Consider the following 27,540-nt stretch of genomic DNA (forward strand, 5'->3'; position numbering starts at 1 on the left):
TGGTGCTAAACCATTCATAAGAAATCTGCCCCCGCTGATCCAATCACCTTCCACCAGGCCCCACCACCATTAGGGATTATGTTTCAATGGGAGATTTGGTGGGGACACAGATCCAAACCATATCAACATATTCCAGAAAAGTAGGAAAATGGATCCGGCTTCTAAGGTATTGTCCTAGGTCTTCCTCCTGGTTTAACCTTCAGGTGTAACAATAGAGAATGCATTTCTCTTAACAAGGGCAAGCCTTGAGGCCCATCCTCTCATGATAGAGCTGCATTAAAGACCTCCCCTGAGCCGGGCGCGGTGAGTCACGCCTGTAATCCCAGCAGTTTGGGAGGCCGAGGTGGGCAGATCACGAGGTCAAGAGATCGAGACCATCCTGGCCAACATGGTGAAACCCCATCTCTACTAAAAATACAAAAATTAGCTGGGCGTGGTGGCACACGCCTGTAGTCCCTCTACTCGGGAGGCTGAGGTGGAAGGATCACTTGAACCCAGGAGGCGGAGGTTGCAGTGAGCCGAGACTGTGCCACTGTGCTTCAGCCTGGTGACAGAGCAAGACTCCGTCTCAGGGGGGGGGGAAAAAAAAAAAAAAGACCTCCCCTGAACTTGGCATCATTGGATCAACAGTGTCCTCTCCTGCTTGATAATTCCCAGCTGCATAAATACATGTTGATCTCTCAGTTTGCAGCACACACACTCACAGACACTCGCACACACAGTGGCTTCTTAATTCCCTGTCTTCTGCTAGCTGTTGCCTCCTTTCTCTACTCCCTTGCAGAAGAAAACTTTTGGGAAGAACTGTCTAGGAACACTGCCTCTACCACCTCAGCAAGCATCTTCTCTTTAGCCCATTCCAATCTGTCTTCTGCCGTCAACACTGAAATAAAATCACTTTGTCATCTTGCAGATGAATTCCATTTGCCACAGTCATTGGGTACTTTCCTATCCTCATCTTCACCTCCCAGCAGCATTTGACAGGATGGCTGCTTTCCTCTTCTTGAAATGCTCTCCTCCTTGGAATCCGTGGCGTGACAGTCTAATGTCCTCCTCGACAGGCTTCCCCTCCTCAGGGCTCAGTTTAGGATTCTCTTCTTTCATGAGTACTTGCTGTGGATAATCTCATTCATTTTAATGGCTTTAAATACACTCCATCTGCTGACTGTTTCCAAATTTACATACTCACATATCCATTAGCCTGCTTGCCATCTCAGTTTGGATGTCCAATAAGTATTTCAAATATAGCTTATTGAAAATGGGTCTCTTGAGTTTCCTGCATAATCTGCCCTCACCTCTCACAGGCTGCCTAATCACATTCTCTGTTACTCAAGCCAGAAACCAGGGAATTATCGTGTTTCCCTCTCGCTTGCATTTCTACAACCAAGTCATCACCAATTCCACTTCTGAAATACACATCTCTATTTCCTCTAGTTCTTTCTGTCCTTGGTCACCATTCTGGTCTGGGCTACATCATCTCCAGCCTAGACTTCTTCCAGAGACCCTTAGCCTGTCTCCCTAGAACCCATTCTTGCCCCTTCCCAGCACATTCTCCTTACACTGGCACCCCTACCTGTCACTCCAAACTCAATGCTACTTGGGACTCAGGATACGTTATGGGGGTAGAGTCAAAGCTTTGAGTTGCTTATGTAGGATGAGAAAAGAGAAATAAAAAATGAGTAGGATTTTGCTGGAGCAACTTGATTTTTGTCAAGGTGGGAAGGTTTGGAAGAGGTACAAGTTTGGCTAGTGGGGTAAGGGATGGGGTGCTCAGCAGTTCTGTTTTCAATGTGCTTACCCCGAAATGTCCATTAGTCAATCAGAAGTGTGCTATGATTGGAAAGAAATGTTAGACATATTTGTTGAATGAATAAGCGAATCAAGCTAGGCTACAAGCAAAGCGAATATATAGGGAGAGATTTGGAAAAGTTGTTACGCTATGATGTGTTTGAGATTTATGTCACGTTCTAATGGAAGTCTTGTATTATTTGGAAACATGTGTCTGGAGATTAGTAGAAAAATGAGATCTAAATACATAGACTTGAGGGTTCATCACGAGTGTTGAAATTATGGAAGAAAATAAGATGGCTTAGTGACACTTCCAGAAAATTAAAATGTTTTTAAGTCACTTTAAAAAAAATAATTTTATTGAGTCTGATAGAGGGAAATAACGAGCATCGTCCTCGGCTTCTACCCACTGGAAGCCAGTAGTACTCACCATCCCCCAACCCCCACCCCAGTCTGACAACCAAAAATGTCTGTAGGCATTGCCAAATGTCCCCTGGAGTGGGAAGGGGATCACCACTGGTTGAGTACTACTGATTAGAAAAATGTCAGTGAGAAAATCAGTACTTCTTTTTAGTCAGCAAAATTTAATATTAAGGAATATTGGAGAAAGAGCTATATAGCGGTAGCATTCAGAGCTTTTATCCTGAAAAATGGTCTTGTAAAGCATTTTAGAATTAAGCTGCCTGCATGTACCCAAGGATGTAGGGTTGGAAAAGATGAGGGTCAAGCAGGGTATACTGGCGGAGAGCAGAACTGACCCAGGGCAGAGAAAGAGAAGCCCCCGACACAGTGAGAGCGAAGCTCAGTTTTGCTGGCAGCCTATAACGTTCACTCAGCGTTGGACACAGCCTTTTCTCTCCCTGCAGTAATCCTGTCTGCTAGCCACAGGCTGATGGCTTTGGCAGAAACAGACAGTGTCCCCGCCATGGCTGGACCTGATGGTTTATTATTTCATTTGAGAATTTCAGTGCAATTCACCTGCTGCCCCCTAGTGGAGACACTTGGTGATGCCTAGTAAATTGCAGTAGTTCCTGATGGGAGTTTAAAGGCTGAAACTGCCAAGCTGGCTCTGAGCTTGAATACTAGGGCCCAGAGACTGGAACTTGTTAACCATATAACTTTCCTCATGTCTTTCCTCAAAATTGCATCCCTAATGCTCACTAGCGACTCCACAAACGTGGAGGAGGTGAGCACACAGTCAGTCACCAGGGCCAGCAGAGGAACACAGGGGCAGGGTCACACAAAGGCATGACCCTGGAAGGAGTGTTGTCAGTAAGGTAAAGAGTAGCCCAGGACCTTCCACTGAGCACCAGGGAACATGCTCTCTATTCACCTTAGGTGTTGTTCTTCTGGATGCCCTTTGCTGAAAAATAGGGAGGACAGCAGCTGGAAGTGACACCATCCTGTTTACAAAGGCAAGATGGAAATGTTATTCACTAATCTAGACCATGGAATGAAATTGCTCCCTAAGAGTTGCAGCTGAAGACAGAGCATCTACGTTCATATATTTGCCAGAAAAACGCTAATCATAGACAGCAGAATTCCTTAGTACAGGTTTGGAAAAAATTGAGGGGCAAATCCTGCCCCTGAAATATAATTGCATGGGGTGGGGGGCGGTGGAGGTAGGTGGACAAAACAATTCTCTGAGGAGAGTGGGAGGGCAATCCCCCTATCACCAATGTTACAAAGGCCCCTACTCATGTACTTTTTTTTTTTTTTTTTTTTTTTTGAGATGAAGTCTCGCTCTGTTGCAAGGCTGGAGTGCAGTGGCATGATCCTGGCTCACTGCAACCTCTGCCTCCTGGGTTCAAGTGATTCTCCTGCTGCAGCCTCCCTAGTAGCTGGGACTACAGGTGCACACTGCCATGCTCAGATAATTTTTGTATTTTTAGTAAAGATGGGGTTTCACCATGTTAGCCAGGATGGGCTTGATCTCTTGACCTTGTGATCCACCCGCCTCGGCCTCCCAAATTGCCGAGATTACAGCTATGACCCACTGCACCTGGCCTGTACTTCTTTAAACAATAGATTTTTAACTTAAAAGTCACACCACACAACTTATGAAAAAAATCGTATTTTAAAAAGATCACAATTTACTTAAACTGGGGTCATCCATAGTGCACCAAAATTAATTTTGGTTTTCTAAGAAAAAATATGTATGCATAAATCTTCATGTTAAATGGTCAGATTCTAAGTATATATTGAAGGTAGAACCAATGGGATTTGTGGATTTGGTCACTGGTTGGATGTGAAAGGGAGAAAAGGTGAGATGTCAGAGTCAAGGAATGACTCCTTCCAAAATAACCTAGTAAAATGTCTCAATATCTTCTGGTTGTAGGGAATAAGTAGGGACAAGGGAACTAGCTTGTTATTCAAAACATGAATCAGTGACATAAATGGTTTAATTCAAACTCATAATGATTTTCTGCCATATTAAAAACCAGAGGCATGAAGTGATAAAATATAAAGAAAACTTTGAGGGGACAACCCCTTCCTAAAAGTCTCCTTTATGACATCGTTTTCTGACATGAACTAGACATCTGGTTTTGCTATCTATTAACTGCCTAATTTGGGGATGCATTGTATAATAAGTTTCTCTGTTCATGAATTGAAAACAGAAAACAGTAACTCTGCCTACATACTCTCACTAGGTCACCTGCATATAGAGCCTTCTGTCTTAGCTCGAGCGCCTGTTAAGATATTAACAAACAGGGTGTCTTAAATGATTTATCTCACAGTTCTAGAAGCTGTAAAGTCCAAGATCAAGGTGTCGGCAGATTTGCTTCTAGTGAAGACCCGCTTCCTGATTTGTAGATGGTCTTCTTCGAACCTCACATGGCAGACAGCAGAGAGAACAAACTCGTGTCTCTTCTTTTAAGAGCATCAATCTTATTCATAAGGGGTCTTCCCTTATTCCCTAATTACCCCTCAAAGGCCTCACTTCCTAATACCATTACATTGGAGGTTAGGCTTTCAATATTTTTTTTTTCTCTCATATCCATAGCAGCCTGACCAATATATGAATTTTGGGGGAATACATTCAGTCCATACTATCAAAGGACAATTTGTTACCTGGAGATACACTTTGCAACCTATCATCAGTCAACTGAGGATACTGAGTAGGCAGTTGAATATATTCAACCCGTGTTCATGAACCACTGATTTCACCTCAAGTATATCTTTGACACATAGCATGTGTATGACTTCTCAGTTAAAAATAATTACCTGTAGAGGATTGTCTTAATATGCAGATAACCAATTCCTCTGGAATTTCAACTTTTTATGCTTGGATTAAGCCCAGTCCTGAAAGAGCTATTTGCTGGGATTCCAACACTTTGGAAGTTTTAAAGATTTGCTTTTACTGAATTGCACTTCAACATATCGTTGACTTATACTGTACCCAATAAAACTGGCGATTTTACCTCTAGGAATGTTAACATAGACTGCACCATTACCCAATTTTTATTATGAACACCCATGTGAGAAATACTCTTTAGGCCTTAGTACCAAGATAGTAATGCATCTTCTAGATTATGTCTTACTTTGTGAAGACTGATCTATGCAAGTGAATCTTCCTTTATTTAAAAAAAAAAAAAAGTTCAGCCTATCATCTGGCACTTTGGAAGGCCAAGGTGGGCAGATCACCTGAGGTCAGGAGTTGGGAGACCAGCCCAGCTAACCTGGTGAAACCCTGTCTCTACTAAAAATACAAAAATTAGCTGGGCAAGGTAGTAGGTGCCTGTAATCCCAGCTAGTTTGGAAGCTGAGGGCAGGAGACTCTCTTGAACCTGGGAGGTGGAGGTTGCAGTGAGCCAAGAATGCTCCATTGCACTCCAGCTTGGGTGACAGAGCTAGACTCCATCTCAAAAAAAAAAAAAAAAAAAAAATTTCAGAGTTAAGCATGCTATCCAATATAGTATGTGTTCAGGTTATTGCAGCATGTATTTGCTGTACTTTTCTGGGCTTTATCTTGTCTACCAATGTCCCCTTTAACTGTAATTAACCTAAGTTGCTTATTACTGCGTATGTGTTTTAAATAGCTACCCTCATCTTTTTTTTTTTTTCCATTTTGAATGAGGCAGGAAACAAAATAGCAAACCTTGGGCTCAAGGTGGACACAGAATTTAGAGAGGTAGAAGAAAATAAGAAATGAACTGTAGAAAGTTAAGTTAAAGAGCCTATATCTAATATATTCTGAATATGATTTTGATTTAACGTAAAATGTAAAGAAGTACTTCTAGCACCTAAGTAAATTAGTATAATATGTTCCATAAAAGTAATTTCCTCCAAAAGCAATTTTAATTTGCTAAGACCAAAAAAAAAGAACAAAACCTTTTCTTACTGCCACAACAACCATCTTAAAAAAAAATACTAAAAATGCAAATAATAGCCTATTTTCAGGTGTTGCTGAAATAGTTATCTGTGTTAAGTATTCTTGTCTAAGAAAAAGCACTGGCAAACAAACAAAATCAAAGCCAAAACACAGAATTCTTGCTATGAATTTTAAATTCATTTTTGTTCTGGAAATTTTATGTTTACTTAAAACCTTGTATGTAATAGAAACATAATCCATTGAGCCTTTGGATAAACAACATTTTCAGAGTTTACTCATAATATATTCTTCAAATTATCCCACACAAAACTGCTTAGAAAGAATGTGTTAAACTATATTGATGATTTAAAAACAAGCACAACAACATAAAGAATCTTTCTCTATTTCAGGAGAAATGATTACTGTGAAGTTATCATTTTAACATCTTTGGTGTCAATTCTGGGTGAACCAGGATGGTCGCTTTCTGTCTCGTTCAATGATCCTCTTGCCCTGATCTTGTTCGGATGGCGTCTCTCCCGAGTACAGCACCACAGTGTCTACGGTGGGAGCCTTAAAAGGGCCCCCTTCGTGTTTCCCTATCTGTCGTCTGATTTCTGCAGTCTCCTTGCACACCTTCTCATAGCAGTAGCCACAAAGGACATGTTTCAGTTTCAGGTGACCACATTCAGGACAAACGTCTATATTGTTCTTTAAAAGAACAAACAAAAACATAGTTTAACAAGAGGCAATATAATGAACAAATAATCACTGACAGGAGAAATGCTTATATTTTAACTTTCTTAGAATGTTCAGGCTGATCATCATACACCATCTAGTTCCCCCTCACTTTAACAGGAAGACTGAAGACAAGCAACATTGAGTTTGAATTAGTGAAAAACTAGAATTAGAATTCAGTCAACTTGAATCTGGTACATTTTTACTTAAACATAGCAGCTGTAGATGTAAAAACAAACACCAAAAAAACTCATTTCCTCTAACTCCAAATACTAAATATCAAATAAGGAATTCACCAACATAATGAAATGACCCATACAATCAGCATCTTAAATAAGACACCAAAGAAAATTGACTTCCCTTTATCTTTCAATCTATCTTAGGGAAAACAAGATGATAAGAACATTACAAGTTGACTTTCTCAGCTTCTCCTTTTTATCAGAGTGTAATTCAAATTCCTGTATAGAATACAGGTTTGGCATATGGTACAATTTTTCTTTTTAAAAATGAACACAGACTATTCCTTAATGTAAAATTCTTTTATGTGTTACATTTTAAGGGTATTTTGATGAGTTTTTATATATATCTATCTAACTTTAACTATAAAATAGAATAATTATAACCTCTAAAAGACTTATCAGCTACAGGTTTGAAAGGAAACATGAAGAAAAATAGTAAACAGGTACATTAAAGAATCTTTAACACTTGACAAGATTAATATACTAACATTTGTGAGGCAGATAACGAAAGAATTCATTCTCTGAAAGGAAGAAAGAGGCTTGCCACTTTTACTTGCTTAACCATATTCTCATTTTACTCCACTCTATTGGAAACTGGATTGCATGTACAACGGAAGGTATGAAGGCACCCACAGATAAGTGCTCTTCTTTTCATGATCAAAGTACCCAACATAATACACTATATGTTATTATATAGCACACACTATATTACATAGTATAAACTGTGTTACAGAAAATCACTCAAGGAAGAAAACAAATGCACAGGATAAGAACTATTCCCTCAGAATAAATGCAATCAAGGAAGTCATGTAGTGTGCAAGATCTCATTCCTAAAATCCTAAGTCCTCTTGAGCAAATTTATGAATTCTTCTAAGTCTTAAGTAATAAAGTGTTTTTCAGTTCTACATTTAAGTTCAACCCAAACATGGTACTCCTGTAATACTTTCTGGCTTAAGTTCTAATGTTTTGCCTAACAGAATGTGGAAGCTTATGAAAGTCAGTTTTCTGTTCTTGAGTTTCAACAGTGCCAGTGGATAGCACTGTTAAAGCCATCCATTAACAGATCAGAGATAATTCACACTGCCATTTTTCTTTTCACTAGATCAATGAAGCCAGTACATCCATGTTGTCAGAGAGGAGAATCTGGAATTGTCTGAGGACAGGAGAACACAAAGAAAAATTTCAAAAGAACATGAGCTCAAAAACCTACTGCTTAATAGCTGTGTGACCACAGGCAAATTGTTTTTGCCTCAGTTTCTTCATCCTAAAAATGAAGCATTCATATTTGCTTTGGAGGGCTATTGTGAAGACACAGAGATATAATAAACATAAGGCACTGAGATACATCACAGACACTTAATAGATGATAGCTATTTTATTACTTATTTTCAAGTTTTCCTTCACAGTATTTTTTTTTGGAAACGATTAAAAAATAATTATGTAATTGTTTGTAAAACCCAAGAGTCAATATACCTACTGCTTCTAGCTTTAATTCTAGGCTCTGCATAGTTAGGATGTTTACTCATCTGTAGTTCAAAACTCACACAGCTCAAGACTGACACAGTTCACAATTCAAGTCACACAGGCACTTCACAGCCTCATTCCTTGTTCCGTCTCCAAACTCACACCTTCCTTGACTATGTTTCTAACATTTAGGCTAGAAAACAGCAGGCATACATAATGCGAATATTGCATTTCATTTAGGCCAGAGGAAAGTAGACACCTATGATCTGAGAATAATTTATTCCTAGGCTATAGGAATCTGCCATGAACTTATTCAATGGAGGACTTGAGGAAAAGCATACCCACAAAAATTAATGCATTACCTTAACTTTAATAAGCTTGTTAGGATTTCTTCTCCTACACCGGTTAACTTCAATGGTGCGTCTGCTTTTGGGAGCTGCCATCCAAAAGATACTATCTAAAAGGCCAGAATTCTCTTTACTTCCACTGGTATCATTTGCTGGCTCTGTAAATATGTCTGGGCCCTGTACTGCTAATGCTGGTCCTAGGAAATAAAATGTAAGAGACACAGAATTGGTTTCTAGCTTCTAAATTTCTATTTACAGATATCATTTTCCTTAACAATCAATGGTCAAACATACACACAAACACACACACACACACACACACACACAAAGATGACATATGAAATTCAGAATGTGAAACTCAATAATGGGAAACCTTAGCTATTAAAAATACACTAAAGCTTGTACAATACAATTTTAAGGAACACAGAATTTTTTCTTAGTGGATCTCATTTCTTACCGAAATGAGTGATCTTAGTGATCTCATTTCTTGCTGAAATGAAATCAGTGAAATTCCATCAAGTTTCTTACCTCTAAAATACAGGGTTCTGATAGGCACCTAACTTGAACAAAACAAGCAAAGAATCGCTCAACTCTCCACAATCTATTAATACTTGGTAGGCAAGTTCCTGATTAATTTATAAATAAATCTAAACAGATTTCCTGAATATACTTCTGACCAGCACTGAGATAACTGTTGATTGGCCCTTTCTTATATTCAAACCGAGTCAGGCCCTTTATCATACAACCCCTTAAGTCACTTAGTTCCTCATATTTAATCTTGATTCCTATCTGCTCTCTACAAAAAGAGCCAGCTCATCATTTCTCTATATGGCCTTATTTATGTGACTACCAAAGTTTCTTTTTCTGAATTGCTTATAAAATCAAGAGATTCCTTTACCCTTTCTTTGCTATTCCTTAAACGTGCCATACTTCTTTAGATCTTAAGAACTCTTAAAAATACACAAAGCTCTCTAACGCTTAACAATTGGCATTTCTTTTCAATGTCCAAAAGTAATGCCAAGCATAGCCTGGTGGTTAACAACACAGGCTCAGGACTGTCTGTGAACTTGGGACCATTGTGAGCCTACTGCTTCAGCTGGAAAGTATAGACACCTAATGGGACTGTTGTCAAGATGATCCCAGGAAGTACATGTAGAAAGCTTGGCACATTGCTTGGCCTATAGTGGTATATATTTTCTTGGTATATTTGGGTGTTATCACTTTGGGGCTGCTTAGAAATTGAGTGGAATGTAAATGCCAAAACAGTTAACAGTTTCAACATCCAAGATACTTAAGATTAATTCAGAGGGAAACAGAATTCATCTCCTCAGTGCTCAAACACCACAGAAAACATGTACTGCGAGGGAAAAGAGAGAGAGGGAGGGAGGGAGGAAGGGAACGGGGAGGGGAGGAGAGAGAAGGGGAGAGGAAAGAGGGAGGAGGGGGAGGGGAGGGGAGGATAGTGTAGGGCAGGGCGGTAAAGAAAAGAGAGTCAGAGAGTGGTGAGCTTTGATGCCAAGCGAGACCTGCAGATCTGTCCTCTCTGGACAACTCTATACGAATCCCGGAACTCAAGAAACTTGACCAAACTCTAACATAGTTTCTAGCAGCATAAGGCTGTATCCTAGGATGACCTCGGCCCCCCTTTAAAGTGCCTGCCTGAGAAAGCTCAACGCTGCCTGGAAAATTTCCAATTTATTTTAGCCAACATATCCCTGAAAATAGGTCCCTGAACTCCCTTACAGCATTTCTTAGAAAGGGCTTATAATTGTAAATACGTATCCTTTGCAGCTAACTCGGAAGCGTTCCCCTCAAGGCCCTGAGAGCCATTCCTTTGAAATCTAATCATTAGGAAGGATAGGGCCTCTGGCTGGCAGTCTCTGCAGGACAGAATCCTGCCTTCGACAACTGCGAGCTAGCAGACACAGCCGGCTAATCACATTTGCACTGACTTCACTGTACTACACTTCTTTGACTCTACTGAGCCCCCACACTCCCGCCTCGCTCATTCTCCCTGCCCAAGTCACCTCTGCACAACCCGGGATGGAGCTCAGCTCTTTACCTGCAGTAGTTACTGAATAAAATCTGTTTTCAGCGCTTTAATTACTGGCTGGCTATGATTTATCTTTGACACAAACTTGGATTACATTCTGTGTGCGAATGGATCAAGCAGAGGATTTTTTCTTTCTTTGGCGGTGGAGTGGGGGGCAAAAACAGCCGTTGTGTTCTCGCTAATATGTGAATGTCAGGAACAACGTCCCCGACGTACGGCCGCGGATCAGAACCCGGGCTAAGGGCGAAGAGTGTGAGTTGCGTCCGCTACGCGCTGCTTGGGGTCGCGTCATCAGGCCCTTCTCCCACCGAGCCCTTCTTTACCTACCCCAAGGAGGACTAGGAAAGCCCGGCCAGCCCTGCGGAAGCTTCCGCAGTAGTCGCTCCCAGTGGTTTCGAAGCAGTCCCCGGGCCGCAGGCCACGGCGGAACCACGACCAACAGCATGGCCAGCGCCATCTTCCCAGCCGGAAGGCTGCCCCTCTCTCTCTCTCAGGCCCCGGGATGCCAGTTCCGCCCCTGCTTTCAGCATGCGCACAGGCACAGAATCGGGCAAGCCACCCCTCCTAGAACTACAACACCCAGCATGCGCTTGGAGCCAGCTCTGACTCTCCTCCAATCACAAAGAGAAAAGGAAAGGCGAGGGGCGGGGAAATGAAAGAAAATCGGCCACAGTACGCATGTGTGCGGCTGTGCTTTGGCTCTTCGGGTAAAGATGGCGGAGCGCGGGTACAGCTTTTCGCTGACTACATTCAGGTACGGACAGGGCCCTCGAGGTCCTTAGCGTAGCCGAGGTTGCAGGAGCTCCGTCGACTTAGTTTTTCTTATCCTGACGTCGGGATTGGTGCTTCTGGAGGGTCCAGTAGGGAATGGAGGTGGAAATGCGGCTTTGCAAAGTCACTTGCCAGGCTGGCCCAGGATTCCGGGAGCTTCCGTGCTCGGAGGCTGCTGGAGGGTCTGCATCTGGGGGATGCGGTTCTGCGGGGTTAATTTGGGGCTGCGGGACGGTGAGGCACGTATCCAAGGATTTACTTTCACTTTGGAGACTAGAAAAGAAGGCAGTTTTAGATTAATCATCTCGGGGTGGCCCGTTCGGTACCCAAGATTTTTTTCCTGTCCCAAGTAGACCTGATGCGGTGGTTTCTGAAACTCGGAATCTTGGTCAAAGATGTGGGGTCCCCTTTTCTTGGAAAACTGTCAGCTTTACAGTTAAGACGGAGTCTTGGCCTCCATTTGGCACCAGTGTCTTTTAAAACCTCCCGCTTTCGGTTTCTGCTAGGTACCAGTTAGAAACATAAGGACTAAAAACCGAAAGCGCTTGTCTGTCACTTTTTTCTGAACGCCTAACAATGAGGCAACAGTTTACGTTTGGGCCTTTTTTTGAGGAGGGGAATGTGGGGCGGGATGTTTACGTTGAACAAGATCGTAGACTTTTCTGTTGTAGAACAGGGGATTAGAATAAGTTTACTTTCCAAAATACGGTTGAAGCGAACCATGGCTCCCAGTGTGAGAAAACCATCACCGAAGACTTAAAAGTTGATTGGGGAAATTTCCTGATTTAACCAGTTTCTTGAGGATCAGTAATGCCCAATTTACTTCAAATGTACGCTTGACAACTGAAGGCAGGCGGGATCTAACTTGTTGAGTACTTTCTGTGTAGGTGCAACTTAACTTTACTTATTCCATCTCTTTCTTCTGCTGTAATGAGTATTTTCTCAGCTTCTTACAGATAAACCAACCAGCTTGCACAAATTAAATCACTTGTCTATGGTCATCGATGAGTAGCTGAGTTGACATTCAAACTGGGTTTTTTTTTTTTTTCGATAACGAAAACGAATTCACTTTTCATTACATAATGTCTTAAATTCCAAAAGTGCTTTTTTGTTGGCAGTTTTCAGTAAGGAGTGAGTGCATGTAATAAGTTTTTTTGTAACCTTTGAACGAGATTAATTATGCAGTAAAAGGTCTCATATGACAATAGTGTGTGCAGGGTGTAGTCACTGTTCATATTTGTGAGGAAAACAAATGTGCTCCCTTTTTTAGAGACTAAACTTGGCAGCCTCCGGCTCTTGGGCTCAAGGGATCATCCTGCCTCAGTATTTTTTTTTTCCTTTTCCTTTTTTTTTTTTTTTTTTTTTTTAAGACACGGGGTGTTGCTATGTTGCATAGCCTGCAAATGTGGTCTTTTATCTCGAAGAAAGTGTAATTCTAGTGGAGCGGAAACATGAAACAACCATATACTTTCAGGGACTGAATCTTTTTTTTTTTTTTTTTTTTTTGATAACAGATTTCTCTGTTAAAATAAACTTTTGGCGAGACCGGGTGACTCACATCCGTAATCCCAGCTACTTGGGAGGCTGAGGCAGGAGGATTACTTTAGCCCAGGAGTTCAAGACTAGCCTGGGTAACACAGCAAGACCCTATCTCTGAAAAAAATTTAAAAATTAGCCAGGTATATGTCTGTAATCTAAGCTATGTGGGAGACTGAGGGCGAGAGGAACACTTGAGCCCAAGAGTTTAGGATGCAATGAGCTGTGATTCTGCCACTGCACTCCAGCCTGGGTCACAAAGCGATACCCCATTTCGAAAAAAATTTTTTTTGAAAATGAAACTTACGTTTTTAACATAGTGTATTCAACTGTTTTAGATAAAAAGAAAATATTTGTTTCTAGCCTGTTGTAATCAGAACTGAACTAAAGGTGGAAGGGACTAGAGACCATATAGGATGAAACAGTTCTTGTGGACTGCGTTTGGTTGGGGCATTGACAATAAATGAGTAAAGAAATTGGTGCCTACTAATAAATTCTCTTACTAAGGAATTTTATTTTTAAAAGGGTGAAGGAAAGAATATGACTTTAGGTTGAGTAGTCAGGAAAGCTTGTTCTTGGGGGTGATTTTTGAGACTGGAAGGTTAAAAATTGCCAGCTATTTGAAGATTTAGGAATAAGGAGAGTCGTAGACAGAGGGAACAGCATGTATAAAAGCCCTGAAATGGGAAAGGAGCTTGAGCTCTTAAAGGAACTGAAATGAGGCAAATGTGCTATAGGGAGCAAGGAGGTAACGTGGGAGACGGCTAAATGTGCGGAGCTTTGTAGGCCAGAGAAGGAGATTTTATTTTAAGTGGACCAAGAAGTTATTACTCTTTAAGTGGAGGTGACATGGTACAAAGCTGACTTTGGCTGGGGGTGGAGATAAGGTTGAGAAGGAGGAAAACCACTTAGAAGGCTATTTCAGTTACCCCATGTAGGGATGCTGATGCTATGGAATGGGATAGTGGCATTATGGAACATAAAATGGTTGATTGCTCACCCAGCTCACAGGTTTGTGACCTTTCATGCAGAAAGATGCAGTGGTAAAGATAGGTATGTACAGCTAATGGAAACAGAGAAAAGGTAACTATTAAGTTTACATGAGCCTTTAAATGTTACCCAGGGGTGTATGAACTGGTATTGAACAGTAATTGAAAGCTGGATGGACCCAAAAAGTCATAATATGATTATTGAAATAGTGACTATAGAAGGAAAAAAAGTTGAGCCTAATTTTTTAATTTAAATGTCAGTTGATGTTATTCTGCTCAAATTAACTAATTATATCAAGAGTCTTAGAGCTGTCACCCATAGGTCTGTTTCTCTAATTGGTCTAGAAGTGTCTCTGTCAGCCAAATGATTGTGAATTTTTTTTCAGTTTGCTCATCATGAGCATGATTGTGGATTCTTGATACTAGGTTATGTGACTGAACAGAGCTAACTGTATTGAGGAAGACAGATATTATAATAAAGAGGCTAAGGCAGGAGGACTGTTTGAGGCCAGGAGTTTGAGGCCAGCCTGGGCAACATAGCAAGAAAAAAATAATAATAATTCAGATATGATAAATCTTAGGCAAAGAGGAAGTACAGGACATGACAGGCTTCAGTGAATAGGTATTCAACTTACTGTGAGGGGTCAGGGCAAGTTCCCTGAGGACATGGTTGAAGGATTGTCAAAGGAGTTCACAATGCAATAGAGAAATGCATTTCAGACAGAGGGATTAGCTTGTCAATGAGGTTTTTGAAGTCTGAGAGTAGTCTATGTGTTTAGAGCAAGGAGAGATGGAATTGAGTTTTGAGTGACAAATGGAATATCTGTACTTATATAAAGGGAAAACATGGCCTGAAATTTATCTTTTCAATAGTAGACAGGAGATAAGGATCTAGCTGTGTCACTTTGAACAAGTTAGTTTCACTCAGACTTTTTGTTTATCTATGAAATTAGGTTGGTTTATATTTCTAATTAAACAACTAGGTAACTAGGTTGAAATAAAATATAACTCTAAAAGGCCAGTTTGAAACTAGTGTTTAGCTACCAAATCCATGGGACCAGATCTGTTAAGTATGACGATCTTGTGGCTTCTAGAAATAGTTGTATATTTTATAGAAAATACTTCATTGTGAGTGATATCTAGGTCTTAAATGTCTTAGGCCATGTCTGCTTTTTAAAACCACCCCCCTCCCACATAAAATATGTGCTGCTGTTTGATTTTTAACAGGCACGTACATGTTCTTAATAACATTACTATTCAGTATGTGCTTGCTACTGATTTTGTGCCAGTTTTATGGGAATGACTCCACTTCATCACAACAAGGCTTTGAAATAGGTACATTCGTCCCTGCTTATCCTCAGGGAATTGATTCCAGGAGTCCTGTAGTGGGTGGTGATTTCAGGACCCCGACGAATACCAAGTCAAGGTGTACTCAAGTCCTGTAGTCAGCGCTGTGGAATCCACAGTTACCGTCCCCATTTTACAGGTGATAAAACTGATACAGACAACCTAAGTGGTGAAAAGAGGCGTCAGTGATGCCACTGCTCCATGTGGCAGACAAAAAACAACCAAAGAGAAAGTGGTGTTTCAGTAGTAGTGTGTTCCAATTGCCTCGTAAACTTGGTTTCTTTTTTTGAGATGAAGTTTCACTCCTGTTGCCCAGGCTGGAGTGCAATGGCATGGATCTTGGCTCACTGCAACCTCCACCTCCCAGGTTCAAGCAATTCTCCTTCCTCAGCCTCCCAAGTAGCTGGAATTACAGGCATGCACCACCACACCTGGCTATTTTTTGTATTTTTAGTAGGGATAGGGCTTCACCCTGTTAGGTTGGTCTCGAACTCCTGACCTCTGGTGATTCATCTACCTTGGCTTTCCAAAGTGCTGGGATTACAGGTGTGAGTCACGGTGCCCAGCCAAAAACTTGGTTTCTGTGCCACTTCATGATAGATGTCAAAGGGCAGCTATTCTCTGGGGTTGGATTAATAGGATTTGACCTGTATATCTGTCCTGTCTCAGAGATGTTCCTACAATAAATATTCGATGATATGTGAACTTAACCGGTTAATATCTGTGTTTCTTTTAAGCCCATCTGGTAAACTTGTCCAGATTGAATATGCTTTGGCTGCTGTAGCTGGAGGAGCCCCGTCAGTGGGAATTAAAGGTAATTAAATGCTTCATTCATTTCAGATGCCTGTTAGTAGTTATCCTAATTATTTTGGAATTAATTAGTAATTAATTTATACAGAGCTGTGACACTGTAATTTTTAACAATTTTTTGTTAATTTACAGTGTTTTGTAATTTAAATAGTAATAAGCCTAAGATCATTCAAATTTTTTTTTCAAAGTAAATAATAACATCTTTATCTGTTGTGATATCCACAGTAGTCTTTCCCATTCAGAAAACTGAGTCTTTTTTTTTTTTTTCCCCCACTGATTATATCACTAGTGGCTGGCAGTTTTTAGCCTTATAATTTAGGAAAGATGTTTTAAGTGTTTCACCTTAAAATGTGTATCATTTATTGTAAATTTCATGTTATAAGAATAGTGGGAAAAGTAGGCAGAAATCCATTGTTTTAAAAATGTATAAACTCTAAGGGGTATCCTTACAGTGCTTTGCGAAAGGTTATGTAATGCCTTTAGCTGTAGGGATTTTTTTTGTGTATAGTAGTAAATGACCAGCGAGGGAAAAACTGACTTATTCTTTAGCTAATTTGGTAATAGGAATCGGGAAGTAAAGGTTTTATAAATGAGAGAAAATAAAGAATTTTGAGTTTAGTGCATCCATAATTAGAAAGCTATGAAAACAGTTGTATAAATGATTAAACATTTTAGGTCTCTTTCTCTTTTTTTTTTTAAGCTGCAAATGGTGTGGTATTAGCAACTGAGAAAAAACAGAAATCCATTCTGTATGATGAGCGAAGTGTACACAAAGTAGAACCAATTACCAAGCATATAGGTTTGGTGTACAGTGGCATGGGCCCAGATTACAGGTACTTTATACTTTTTATAGTGTTTCTCGCCATCTCATGAATTGGTTGTAATCTGTATTTTCAGGAGAAAAATCAATGTTGTTTTCCTTTAATCTTCCATTTCTTATTTTTTTGTATGCTTTGTTTAGCAATAGCAGCCTCATTGAGAGCTGAATTTAGTTTGCTTGTACGGGTTACCCTTAAAGAGAATAACTCATCTGAAAGCAGAGGTAGAGTACATAACGCCTCTTTTCTCTGTTTAGTGGACTTTCCCTTCTGACGTATTCCTCCTTTACTACCCCAGAACTGGGCCTAAGGGTTTTAGTTTTCTTCACTGCAGTTTAAAAATGACAAAAAGCAATACGTTTTATAGTAAACTATATTTTTTGAAAGCATGAGGCAACAAGAGAAAGCATCACCATCAGTAGAACCTTATCTTTTTTCCCTGTTCTTCACAAAGGGACAGAATTCTCAAACACCACTGCAAGTGGTTGAGTATGGCAGCCAACCAGGATCCAGATGCTCATGTAATCACCCGCTTTATATGTCACAGGAAGAGAGAATAATCTTGTTACCCAGGATACCAGCAAGTTGAAAGAGATTGATAGCTTTCTGTGTCTGTCATTTAAACAATGAAAGGAGTATTACTTTATTGTTAATGATTTTGTGGAGCAGGATAGGTAGAGCCAAAATTTCACTTTAATGAATCATAAAATGCAACAAGGTCACTGGAATGTGATCAGACAGTGAATCTTGTCACCACTATATAGGATGGATACTACAGTGTGCTGCCACTGATACGATAAACAGGGATGGGACATGACTGTCTCACAGAGGGATAATGTGCATATTTCAGATCAGTAGCATACAGGCAGGTAAAGATAAATCCTATTTGTCTTGCTAATATATTTGATTGTTGTATAATATCTTCTTAATGTCTTTTGACAAATTTTACTTTTGAAAAAAGTTTTAAGAGACAGAGTTTTGCTGTGTTGCCCAGGCTGGTCTCAAACTTCTGGCCTCAAGTGATCTTCGTGCCTCAGCCTTGTAAAGTGTTGGGAATACAGGCATGAGCCACTGCACCCAGCTGAATTTTACATTTTTAGTTACAAGTAGTTTCTTGTTTCTCAATCTCTGAAGGGTACTCTTTGAAGTGCAGGCAGAAAGATTAAAGCAGTCTGCAGAAAGTAGTGACCTGAAACGAGAAAAATATGCCCAGAATTGTGTGCCTGTATGTTCTTGTGTGTGGGGGGGGGGGGGTGGGGGGGTGAACTATAAAAAGACAAGTGGCTGCCCTTGGATAAGGGTGACAGTCTTGAAGAAGCCATGGAGCATGATAAAGTTCTCATTTTGTACATTCAGTCTGTTACTTTTAAGCTGACTGGTACTCTGATGTTCTGTATTTTCTGTATCAGCTATAATACAGTGTTATAGTAAGACTAGCTTTGAGCCCACAGCCACCATTAAAGAGATACATGTTAAACTTGTGCTGCAGGTACGTTCCTGTAAAAGGTGAATGAGTCTTTAGGTAATAGAGCGTCTTCCCTGTAATTAAATCTTATTTTTTCCTTGTTAGAGTGCTTGTCCACAGAGCTCGAAAACTAGCTCAGCAGTACTATCTTGTGTACCAAGAACCCATTCCCACAGCTCAGCTGGTACAGAGAGTAGCTTCTGTGATGCAAGAATATACTCAGTCAGGGTAAGTTACTTTTTTTTACTTGAAATGTGCCATGAATTGTAGAGGGAAGTTATTTTATTTTTTTTCCTTTTATTTATCTATCTATCTATCTATCTATCTGTCTATTTATCTATCTTTACCAGGCAGCACTGAAGGAATAAAATATTTACTTAAGGAAAAAATGTATTTTGTTGTTGCTCATGTAATACAGAAAGCAGCAGCTTCTAGACATTAAAAGTCGTTTTGCCAGTGATTAAAACACTTTATGGGCAAACAATCTTGCTACTTTTAATTTTTTTTCTTTGAGTCAGAGTCTCACTCTGTCACTCACGCTGGAGTGCAATGGCATAATCTCAGCTGACTGCAACCTCTGCCTCCTGGGCTCAGGTGATTCTCATGCCTCAGCCTCCCAAGTAGCTGGCACCGCAAGCATGCATCACCATGCCCAGCTAATTTTGTTTTGTATTTTTTTTGGTAAAGAGGTGGTTTCACCATGTTGGCCAGGCTGGTTTCAAACTCCTGACCTCAAGTAATCGGCCTGCCTTGGCTTTCCAAAGTGTTGAGACTGCACCTGGCTGCTACTTTCAAATTTATCTTTCTAACCAGAAATGATTGTAAGCATATGATGAAAGCAGCTTTTTGACATATTCATATTCCTTTCAATTCCAGTTTCTTAAGTTTGGGTGTGGATGAGAATAGCATACAGGTAGTTGTTGATATGTAAACCTAGTAGAAAAGCTGCATTAATTGAAAGTTGTCATTTTGTTAGGACCCTAACCCCAGTGTCTTAGGTGACACTGTTCAATCCAAAATTTTTTTTTATTTTGCTACTGTTCCTCATTACTGTAAAGAGAATTAGTTTTGAATTGATTCATTCAGAAAGGTGTTACATACTGTTTCAGATACTTACAAGTCTAATTCAGTTTGCGTGATAATTTGCTTTATTTGAGAGTACTGATAAGTTCTTGAGGATGACTTTAACACCATGAAAATGCCAAGTAATTTTCATTTTCCTGTCTGCAGTGGTGTTCGTCCATTTGGAGTTTCTTTACTTATTTGTGGTTGGAATGAAGGACGACCGTATTTATTTCAGTCAGATCCATCTGTAAGTATCATTAGATATATTTGAGGAATTTGTTAAAAGTGCTCTTTGAATATCTAACAGAAATAGAAACCATAAAAACTTTACAATTTAGCAGTATTTTCTTCTTTTTCACTTGGGCTTTAGAAAGTATGAAGTCGTGCATTTTTGTGTATATATTTAAAGTTTTGGTAATTTGGTCTTCTGATAAGGAAGCTGTGTGAGTTCTACCCTCTTTTCTTCTGCCATGTTCATTAACTTCATATATTTGGGTGATTTGTTGAAATAGTTGTTATCAAATGTATTTAAACCTGTTACTTTGGGAAATACTGCAATTAAAGATATGGATCTGGAGAACAGTGTTGTACTGTTTGCCATCAGTTGAATCTTGGGTCTGACTTGAGTGACTCCTCCAGCAAAAACATTGATCTATCTTGAAGCCAGTGTTTTGCAAAAATGATTGTGTAATTGGTACCTTGGGTGAGTTGTCTGCTCTAATGCAGAAGATTGGTATCTGAGTAGAAGGTGTTTGTAAAGGATAGTACTACTCCACATCTGTCCTGTTTGCTATGAGAACCTTAAGACAAAATTCAAGATTAAGAAATGATCTTTCATGTTTTATGACTTATTAGATAATTATAAGTTCACTCAATGCAAAACTTATGATCTACTCTTATAACCTGAGATGGCATAAGAGAAATATTTTGGTTGTTGCTTAAATCAGAAAAATAAGTGTTTTGGGAACTTTGATAGTGTTGTTACTCCATCTCTCAGCTTCCACAGCTAAATGATAAGCCCTCTTACCTTCCTTTCCAGAAGGTAGCAGAAGCCACCATTTCTGGAATCCCGATTTCATCTTTTGTCCTATTCTCCCCTGTTGTATCTAAGAAAGCAATTGTTTATCATTTAAAACATATTGTATTATGTTTCTTTTGGTATTTTTTCTAAGTGCATATGTATATTTTTCAACAGATAAGGCCATGACACGTGACATATTGCTGCCACTTGTATTTCACCCTCATATTACAAAATATCAGCTTTGAATATTTTTAATGAGACACTCTTTTTAATTTATTCACTAATGATCAAGAGTTGGTTGCTATTTTTCAGATTTATATGATAGATTTTTAAATCCCTTCAGTCTATTAAGCTAAAATATTACTCTCATTTGCTTTAACTTCAGTTTCTTTGAACTGGCTTTTTTACATAGTTTATGTACACTGAATTGCATCATCACCAACTCATCAGTTTGATGAGTTCTGATATATGTAAATGCCTGAAGAAACCATCTCTACAATCAGGATATCAGAAATTTCCAGAACCAGCTGGGCACAGTGGCTCATGCCTATAATCCCAGCACTTTGGGAGGCTGAGGCGGGTGGATTGCCTGAGACCAGGAGTTTGAGGCCAGCCGGGCCAACATAGTGAAACCCTATCTCTACTGAAAATACAAAAAATTAGCTGGGTGTGGTGGCAGGTGCCTGTAATCCCAGCTACTAGGAAGGCTATAGCTTGAACCTGGGAGGCGGAGGTTGCAGTGAGCTGGGATCACGCCATTGCACTCCAGCCTGGGGAATAAGATCAAAGCTCCATCTCAAAAAAAAAAAAAAAAAAAAGAAAGAAAAAAAAAGAAATTTTTAGAACTTCCAAAAGTTTCTTCATGCCTCTTTGGTTTCCATCCTTCTAGCCTTCTTAAAAAATAACCTATTCTGTGATGTTTTCCATTCTAACAATGTTCTGTGACCTTCAAAGTTAGAACAAATAAGAAAGCTAAAAGTTAAATGGCAGGGCAATATGATTACATTAGTATTTTAAAATATGGCTCTTTACTCTTCCTTCCTGATTAGGGAGCATACTTTGCCTGGAAAGCTACAGCAATGGGAAAGAACTATGTAAATGGGAAAACTTTCCTTGAGAAAAGGTAGGCTTACTCACTCTAACTACATTTATTAGAAAACTCACTTTATGGTTTTTGGTGCTCTTTAATTAATTTCATGGGACGAAAGACATTTGCTGTATTACTCTGTATATGAATCTAGTTGTAGATAAACAAAAAAATTCTATTCCTCCTAGTTTCCTAGCCTTCAGTATATTAAGTGGTAATTAATATTCATTTCCTAAGGAGTTCTCTTTCTACATTCTGTGGTTTCCTAAGTTGTTTTTTTTTTTTTTTAACTTTTTATTTCACTTTTCCTGCCATTTCAGGAGGGAAAAAAAAGAACATTGAATCTGGAATAAAAAATTGGGGGAGAAAAATTTTTTAATGATTTAATGATAACAGTTTACATTATGACAGTAAAAAAAAGAATTGTGAAAGCAAATACGTGAAGTTGAAGGTATATTAAATATTTGATGTATGTGCTTAATAAAAAGTGAAACACTATGTAATAATCTGCTGTCAGTGCCCAAGCACAAACTGCTCTCACTTATTTCCAGCTGTATTCTAGTCTTAGTGTTATAATGGTCCTTCAAACCTCTCCAAGCTTTTGAAGAGGAAACTGTTTTATTTCTTGATATGTAATAGCTGCGCATATCTTTGCAGTACATGTGATATTTTGTTAACTGTATACAGTGTCTTTTCTTTCTGTTGGGAACATTGCAAATCTTCTAGCTATTCTGAAATATACGGTAAATTGTTAATGATCATTTCCTGACTGCACTATTGGACAACAGAACTTATTCCTTTTATCTGATTGTATTTTTATAACCCTTAACCAACTTCCATCATTTCTTCTTCCTCCTCCCTTCCCAGCCTCTAGTAACCGCTGTGCTACTCTCTACCTCCATGAGATCCACCCTAGCCCCGACATATGAGTGAGAACATGCAGTATTCATCTTTCTGTGTCTGGCTTATTTTACTTAACATAATGACCTCCAGTTCCATCCTGTTGCTGCAGATGATAGGATTTTTTTATGGCTGAATAATAATAAAAAATTTTGTAACTCCGTTTAACAGATGAACCTTCACGGTACATTTTTCATATAATGCTAAGGTTATTAAAAAGCTTAGGCCTGGTTTTAAATGGTAAATCTTAGGCTCTTAAAGCACTTTTTCTTTTACATATTAATTAGTCTTCCAAAGATTACACATTGTTATTACATTTTATGTTTTGTTTTATTTTTGTTTTAGAGGCATTTTATTTAGATAACTAAAAACAATTAGATGTTCAAAAGCAGTATACAATAAAAATTAAACCAGTTACTTTATCATATATTCCTTCTTTACAACAAAAGCAAAAAACCACAATAACAACAAAAACATTCTGCTTTAAGGGAAAAATCAGACAAATACGCCAATATATTTTTCTTCTCTGCAATGACATAAATAGCTGCAAGAACTCTAATTGCAGTTGAAGAGAAGTCACATGTTGTCTTTCATATATTCATTAAAAAGATAAAAGGCCATTATACTGCAAGAGGATAACTCAGCCTCCCTTCATCTGATGCTCTTGAGATTTCACTTACAGGTAATACCAACTTAGTTATTCCAGCACTGGAGCTAATTCATATTCCCCATTATTTACTGCTGTTTTTGCCTTAAGCAGAGAGTAATTCTGGAAGGCTGATGCTTTCCTCTGCTTGTTCGTTCTAGTCCATAGGTTGTATACTATCTGTGGCACATGCTTGATGCTCAGACCTTAACTTGAGGAGTTGAAGAGTAGATAGAATCTGAATTCTCCAAAGCAGTTTCTTCCAGCTCCTCTTCTTGTCGCTGGAAAACCAATCCTAAGCTTTGCCAGCTCACCACTATCTTCGGGAAGCACACATTTCCAAAGGCCGTATGTTTCTCCTACTACAGTTTGCCAGTCTCATCGTTCCATCTTCGGGAACGCTGGCATAGAGTTCTCCATCAGGACTAAATCCCACATAGTGAATAGGACAGGATTCTTCTCCACTGTTACCGTCATACTTATAGGTTTAAATTCTTCACCACGTGCAACAAGAAATTTTTTTCTCAGAATGAAGAGATGGAGAGTTAATGGTTTCAGGAGCTTGAAAGGATTTAATTGGTTCCAAATTTATTGCACTATCAAAAGCAATGGGTCAGCCATAAGTTATTACCAAAGTCTTTCTCAGGAATAGATTCTGTACTACTGGGAGGCATATTAAAATTTAGAGATTTTACTTCTGTTATAATAGCATGATCCCAAAGTCAAACTGTTGTCATCAGAAGAAAGAATCCATTTATCCTCACTGTACCATGGGGCCTTTTATATACCAGAACTATGGTCACTAATTTCCTCAGGTTCTGCTTCGGGTTTGTTCAAATCATATATGTATAACAGTTTACCCTGTCCCCCAGTTAACAAATAATTACTATGCAACATGAAATCCATAGTCTTGACAATGTGTTTATGAGCCAGGGTCATCAGTTCATCTCCTGGGACAGCATCCCACACTTTGGCTATGAAATCTGCAGCTGCAGTGGCTGCTTTTGTGGCATCCTTATTCAGTGTTGCAACCCAAACAGCATCTTTATGACCCAGAAATGTTCCAATCCAGTCGCCTGTATCTCCCTGGCATAGCATAGGTTTACCGTCTTTGCAAGCACTGATTAAGAAATACTGGTAAGCCTGGCTGGGTGCAGTGGCTCATGCCTGTAATCCCAGAACTTTGGGAGGCCAAGGCAGGTGGATCACAAGGTTAGAAGTTCAAGATCAGCCTAGCCAACAAGGTGAAACCCAGTGATTGGGCTGTTGGGCTGAGGCTCATCCTTCTCTCCTCTGCGACTTGGGCTCCTCCAGGCCTTATCCTGACTCTGCGACTCAAGGAAAGGTGGCTAGAGACGGGCCAGGGAGTCTGCAAAGGGCAAGCAAAAGTTGACGAGGGATGACTGAAGAACTGGCCCAGCCACTATTCGCACTATCCACACTATTATCGCCAGGAAGTGACACGTTATGTTTTAGCTTATAAGAAAAAGAATGAGATTTTAGCAAAGGTTTGATTTTTGTGTGTTTTAAAAATTATAACGCTACCACATCCTGATTATGTTAAAATATTTATACTTAAGAAGTTTCCTAAAATAAACTCATTTTAGGGCCATACTCTTCATGATGTTGGGAATTGAGCACTAACTATTGTCAGTTTTTTATATGGGACAGCTATCTCAAGAAGGTGACTAAAAGTAAATCTGTAATTTAGTATTTTTAAGATTTTTAGAGTTTTAAAAACTTAATGTTGTTGCTGTCGTATTTAAAGAGTCATACAGAATATAAACAATGCTGTAACTTTTTTTAATTCTTCAGATATAATGAAGATCTGGAACTTGAAGATGCCATTCATACAGCCATCTTAACCCTAAAGGTTAGCTCAGTAGTTAACAACTGGATTTATAATGCTTTTATAATTAACCACTTAGAAAATTGACCTTTTTTCCTCCCTCCTCAATAGGAAAGCTTTGAAGGGCAAATGACAGAGGATAACATAGAAGTTGGAATCTGCAATGAAGCTGGATTTAGGAGGCTTACTCCAACTGAAGTTAAGGATTACTTGGCTGCCATAGCATAACAGTGAAGTGACTGAAAAATTGAGAATTTCAGATAATCTGTCTACTTAAACATGTTTAAAGTATGTTTTGTTTTGCAGACTTTTTGCATACTTATTTCTACTTGGTTTAAATCGACTGTTTTTAAAATGACTTATAAATCCTAATAAACTGCTAAACTTACCTCCCAGCCTTTTAGGAGTTGCAAAATTTTAACACTTATTTCCTGCTTTTTTATCGTAATTGATTTCTGGAGAGCACATTGCAAAGCAGAGTGATGAAATCACTTTTTTTAGTTGTCAGCCAATTTTGGTTGTCAAATCTTACTGCCCTCTTCACTACCAGATGTTGCCTATGTTTCCATAAAGCAAAATGCTGATTTTGGTAAAAACATTACTGCTTCTAGAGCTGGAAGGATCTGCAGACTTTCACTGATTCATGGAACAAGAAAAGCATAGGTGCTTTTAGGTGCCATTAGGTAATGATCAGTGAAACCCTAGGGTGCTCTATGAGCTTGTATTGGGGCTATGAAGAATGGTAAGCCGAATAGGTCTCCATGGAAGATATATTATGTAAGTAAATAAACTGGTTTGCTGATTCCTATCGGTGTCTCCATCACAAGTAGGTAAATGTTTTAAAGGAACCCCTTAGATTTTGTTAGACTTTTTAACAAGGATGAGCATAAGTGTTTGAAATAAAACGTTAATACTTAAGTGTCAAAACTGGCTTAAGGCTCTTGTTAATTCATTAATGTAATCTCAGTATAATCAGTACCTTCACTATAATGAAAGTTATAATTATCTGAACTCTCATGTGAAGGCAGTGCTTAGTTTATTGTTTTTTTTTTTTAAGGTATCTTAGGATAAAAAAATCATTAATCTGGTTTATAGAAAATAAGAGTTTATAAGCACAATCATTCTTACCAACATGAAAGTACAGTGGGCAATTCCATGATTTAAATGTAGCTCAAAAGATTCTAAGATTTAGTTTAGGGGAAAAGAACCTTATTTTGGAGATTTTTGTCAGGATCACCAGTCCTGTCACCTGCCGTCACTGTAATACCCGTATCTTGTTTTAGGTGGCAAAAGCATCATGGGAAATGAAAGATGGTAATTCTGGCTTCCTGTTTCAAGGTGTTTATCTTGGCCTCATCTAAAAATCTCTCTTGTAGGCTCTTGATATAGTTTGACTTTAGCATACTAGAAAGGACTTAGTAGCAAAAGGGAATGTGACCTTTGAAGTCAAGTCTCAACTCTCCCACTTACTGGCTGAGTGATGGTGGAGGCAATCTCAGGGTTGGTTTGGTTTTTTTGAGACAGTCTTGCTGTGTCACCCAGATGGGAGTGCAGTGGTGTGATCTTGGCTCACTGCAGCCTCATCCAGGCCGGCTTAGGTGATCTATCCTTTTACCTCAGCCCCCTGAGTAGCTGGGACTACAGGTTTGTACCGCCGCGTCTGGCTAATATTTGTATTTTTAGTAGACATGGGGTTTCACCATGTTGCCCAGACTAGTCTCCACCTCCTAGGCTTAAGCGATTTACCTGCCTCGGCCTCTGAAAGTACTGGGATTACAGGCATGAACATCTCTGTCCAACCTTATCTCAGGGTTTTCTAAGGACTGAATTTGATAACACAAATTAAAGCCTGGCATGGTTAATAGTTAAGTACTTGTTTAGCTGCCGTTAAATTTGTATAGTCTTTCTGTAATGTCCAGTATCAAAAAACCAAAGGAATGTCAAAATTTTACAAAGAAGGGAAAATTAAAGGCATGTAATATTTAAGATGTAAGGAAAACATGTAGGTTTTTATTGTGTGCCATCAGAATTAGTCCTAAAGAATAAAGGGAGGAAAAATCAGCTGAATCAGATTTGATCCAGGTTCTGTTTTCTGCCTCTTGCCCTCATTAAATGCAAAATACCCAGTTCCAGTTGAAGCTGCCTACAACACTTCTCGCTTTGTTCTGTTTATTTTTTCCATGGGCCTTAAAATTAAGTTCTTTTGTTCTAGTTCTTGGGAAAGAGTTCTTTGATGTAGCAACCCACTGCATCCCTAAACATTCCAAAACTCTTGAACGATTTCCAGCCTGTAGATTTTGG

The 27,540-nt window shown here is 39.2% G+C and overlaps 2 protein-coding genes and 1 pseudogene across 2 annotated transcripts; 1 reads left to right on the forward strand and 2 right to left on the reverse strand.

The window, feature by feature from the left end:
• Positions 1-6,370: 6,370 nt before the first annotated feature.
• MRPL32 (mitochondrial ribosomal protein L32) lies at positions 6,371-11,440 on the reverse strand. Its single transcript, XM_003930765.3, has 3 exons — positions 11,263-11,440; positions 8,898-9,079; positions 6,371-6,805 (listed from the first exon to the last, which is right to left on the reverse strand). Exons 1-3 carry the CDS (start codon positions 11,390-11,392, stop codon positions 6,551-6,553), a joined length of 567 nt encoding a protein of 188 aa, XP_003930814.1. The 5' UTR covers positions 11,393-11,440; the 3' UTR covers positions 6,371-6,550.
• A 157-nt stretch (positions 11,441-11,597) lies between these two features.
• Positions 11,598-25,634, forward strand: PSMA2 (proteasome 20S subunit alpha 2). Its single transcript, XM_003930763.4, has 8 exons — positions 11,598-11,689; positions 16,316-16,392; positions 17,089-17,221; positions 18,777-18,899; positions 19,902-19,983; positions 21,807-21,880; positions 25,206-25,263; positions 25,351-25,634. Exons 1-8 carry the CDS (start codon positions 11,649-11,651, stop codon positions 25,465-25,467), a joined length of 705 nt encoding a protein of 234 aa, XP_003930812.1. The 5' UTR covers positions 11,598-11,648; the 3' UTR covers positions 25,468-25,634.
• LOC104651815 (serine-threonine kinase receptor-associated protein pseudogene) lies at positions 23,591-24,940 on the reverse strand (annotated as a pseudogene).
• Positions 25,635-27,540: the final 1,906 nt, after the last annotated feature.

The sequence above is a fragment of the Saimiri boliviensis genome, chromosome 10 (assembly GCF_048565385.1).
Source record: "Saimiri boliviensis isolate mSaiBol1 chromosome 10, mSaiBol1.pri, whole genome shotgun sequence".
Lineage (NCBI taxonomy): Eukaryota > Metazoa > Chordata > Mammalia > Primates > Cebidae > Saimiri > Saimiri boliviensis.